We start from the raw sequence: 3,824 nt of genomic DNA, 5'->3' as shown, positions 1-3,824 counted from the left end.
CAGACACGACTGACTTTCAAGGGCAAGAACAGATCATAGCCACCTGTCTAGAGCAGCAAATCACATGTAACGACTGAATGTCTGGCATGAATCACGTACTGAATCGAAATTAAGGCATTTCATTTCCTGGTATCTACAAAAATCTAGTGTAACTTATTTTTAGCATATTTAAGTCAATTTTCTGCTGAATATAAACGGTGCAGTGATGCTTGTAGAACATATTTTTTCGTGACTGAAACTGGTCTCTCTGTCTGGACTCTTAGTTTAAGTTCCTTATTAATTGATAACATTTAAGTTATTACCACCCCAGATCTGGGGTGGTAAAAGGATAGACCCTCGGCCCCAGACGCTCACACGACGACGACGACGACGATTTAAGGTATTTTAATTTCAAAATTTGCGTGCCTTAATTTTAAGAAATTGAATTTCATTTTGGATGTTTGGTTGTTTTCTGCCATGCTAGACGGTTAGTTACCTAATCTAGCTGCCTGGAAAAGTCCGTCGTATCTGATAAACAGTCAGAATAAATCTGGATTATTACATGAAATATTTTGTTGTGGTTTAGTTTAGTTTACAACAGGAAGAGCGTATCATGTGGAACTCCATTGTCTGCCTACTGGTGTCTCAACTACGCTTACTTTATTGTTATGATTCTAAGAAACAGACTCTATCAACCCCATGTATGTAAAGCAGTACCTGAACATGAAAACATTAGTGAAAACAATTACATCTTCACTGAATTTAGAATAATCACTTCAACCGTTTTCGTTTCCAATAAAATCCACAATAGCTTTAGTTTTCGTACAACGCATTTGTCAACACTGTATTCTGTTATGATCACCAGTTTAAAGATGATGAGGAAGCTATAAATGTGTGAGTACAAGTGAATACTTTTGTCCAATTGATTAAAAATAAAGCTGAACTGACCAATACACCTTGGAGCACCACCATCACTCCATTGAAGAAAGTAGAAACACTCTTGTGTTCTCTTGCCAATCATTAAATATTCAGGATCACATAAAAACTCAACAAAACTTCCAGGAGCAATATGAAGAAAAGATGAAATGTTGCCTCGTATAGGTACACCAGGATGAGGACAATGAGTGTTTTCCATTCCTGTTAAGAGACTGTGTAACAACTTTCTCACGCTTCTCATTAGTTTCCACTTTTTTCTTTACCTGTTATAATGGTTGAACCATAGGCATACGAAGCCGAGTAACGTGATCAAGTTTAACATCTTCAAGTTTATTACATATAGAAACACAAAACTACGCAACAAATTAAGTATCGAACGTTTTCGACATCACAAGATGTCCTCTTCAGGAATAATATACATACAACTTAACTACATCTGAATGAAATACAATGTTGTTGTTGTTGTATGTATAAAGTTATATGTATATTATTCCTGAAGAGGACATCTTGTGATGTCGAAAACGTTCGATACTTAATTTGTTGCGTAGTTTTGTGTTTCTATATGTAATAAACCTGAAGATGTTAAACTTGATCACGTTACTCGGCTTCGTATGCCTATGGTTCAACAAGACAAACTCTCTACCGAAGCTCTGTTATAATGGTTGTTTAGGAAATGTTTTTGTTTTGATACCCTTCAGCTGATTTTCGAGTAAAGTTAAAAACAAAACATAAATGTTTACCAAAAAATGACAGCACTAATGCATCAAAGCAGTTTCAGAATCCAGACAGCTTTCAATCATGTAGGCCTAGATATTCCTAATTTCTAATAGACAATAGCCTAATAAGATTAGAGCTGTCGGTTGCCAAATGTAAGTACAGTAGTTCCTTTTTTACAGAAATGGTTACTCAATAAGTTTGTACAAGCATAGATTAGTGTTGCCAAAGCTTTTATAAAGTATTTTTGCAAGTTTCCTGTTAGCTTCAATTTGAATTTACTCCAAACCACTGTGTTGAATTACACCTGAAGAAGTCAAATAAACACGTTCGAAGTTTGATTTGTTCACAGTTAGTTTCAAAGTAAAAAAAAAGGCGGAAAAGAGAAATTCACAGATGTCAACTGAGGTAAAAGATCTTAGGCTGTTTTAATGCACTGCAAAACATGACAATAGGATTTTTTTGTAATGGAAACAAAAGAATTTTTAGATTAATTTTAGAAAAATTACAAATATTTTCTGCATTTGTGTTAAACGCAGACAAAACTGTGATTGCTTTGTGTAAGGTTAACTGCGGAGATCTCACTGTTTTCACTTACTTTCTCTACTTATCTCACTTTCATACCACTAAGTGAAGTAGTATCATTGCGTAGAAACAAAAACATTAGAAAAGCGCTCTTACAGAATGAAGTAACATATTGAACCGTTACCTTGTCTTGAACAAACAGTCAATTGTCCGCTCCACTGTCCGTTAGCTAAGCAATGCCGTCTTGTCGAGCCGCTCAACCGATGTGATGGGGGGCACGTGAAGTTAACCTGGTCTTTCATGTAGAAGGGGCCACTCCGTCTTCCTTCAATTCTTCCACCTGTTGCTTGAATGGACGGTCCTGGATCCCCGCATGTGATGCCTGGAGACAAAATAAGGTTACGGAACTGGAGAACTTTGTCATAATTGTGTTTTAAGATAATTACTTACTACTGTATTTTAATGTATATTTGTACTGTACATATTCAATTTGTGGCTTACCTGTCTATCAATTATTCGGCCTATTGAAGGTTGAAAATAGTTACTAATAAAATTTTGAATTAAAAGTATTTAATATGAAATTCATCATCAATAAATATAAGACATTTTGAGAATACGTTAAATCAAAAACAGCTGGATTCTAAATTATAGTTGGAAACAAATAATGTGAGAAAATCTCTTAGAGATAAAGGACACAGCTATTATTGTTACAACTCAATTTTTATTTAAATCGTTTGGTATCAAACTTTACGTTGACAAGATGCAAGTTGTCCATCCCATGTCCCTCCTCCAGTGCATCTTCTTGATGAACTACCAGAGCTGATAAAGTATCCATCCGCACAACTGTATCTAGCGACACGTTCGTGTCCTTCTCCGGAGTAAGTGATCACCGCGTGGGCAGAAGAAGGCGCCCTGCCACAGTTCACATCTGAAAATATACCACCTTTAAATGGAATATGAGAGAGTTAAGACGTTTATGTCTAACCAGCTCGTGATTTGTTCTTGATGTGTGAAGGCAAGTATTCACGAGCTGAGCCTTTCGGAGAATGTTCAATCAATAACATTATTTCCCAGGTAGCATGCACAAAATTTTGTAGCTAGCCTACATTAATTTTTTGTACTGATTAAAAAGTCATTAAGTGTCAGTTACATTAGGCTACTTTATGTTGTGTTCTACATAAACATTGAATGTGATTGTAGCATCTTCAAACATTATACAACCTGAGCACAATTTGCACAGTATCAGAGATTACACAATGTAAATAACGTAAGGTGGTCTTAGCAAAGTTATAAAACAAGTTTTTAAGACCGTTGTGGCGTCACACACATCTGCATACTGTGTGGCAGTAGCACAATAATTTTATTTTTTGAAACTATTAATTCTACTGCATTAGCTACTTTAATTTACCTTTAAAGTCTGGTATACAACCGTTGCAATACAACAAATTTTTTAACTTTGTATTGTGGAACTGGGTAGAAATACCACTCTTAACTTTATGCCTCATGCGAGCATAAAGTAATTACTTTATGCTCGCATGAGGTGAAAAAAAAACGTACCGTTGTAGCCAGCAGTAAATTTGTCAATGTTTGTGAAAATGTAATCTACGTCATTCAAGCAATATGTTATTAAAATATGTGCTTGTGGACTTTTTGCTCTTTGTATGATAGTA

At 35.4% G+C, this 3,824-nt stretch overlaps 1 protein-coding gene across 1 annotated transcript; it reads right to left on the bottom strand.

Annotated features, from left to right (window-relative positions):
• Nucleotides 1-1,907: 1,907 nt before the first annotated feature.
• LOC145771018 (E-selectin-like) lies at nt 1,908-3,218 on the bottom strand. Its single transcript, XM_082582790.1, has 4 exons — nt 3,140-3,218; nt 2,906-3,082; nt 2,339-2,536; nt 1,908-1,936 (listed from the first exon to the last, which is right to left on the bottom strand). Exons 1-4 carry the CDS (start codon nt 3,216-3,218, stop codon nt 1,908-1,910), a joined length of 483 nt encoding a protein of 160 aa, XP_082438916.1.
• Between the last annotated feature and the right edge of the window lie 606 nt (nt 3,219-3,824).

The sequence above is a fragment of the Aplidium turbinatum genome, chromosome 1 (genome assembly GCF_918807975.1).
Source record: "Aplidium turbinatum chromosome 1, kaAplTurb1.1, whole genome shotgun sequence".
Classification (NCBI taxonomy): domain Eukaryota; kingdom Metazoa; phylum Chordata; class Ascidiacea; order Aplousobranchia; family Polyclinidae; genus Aplidium; species Aplidium turbinatum.
This window is presented reverse-complemented; position numbering and strand designations above follow the sequence as displayed.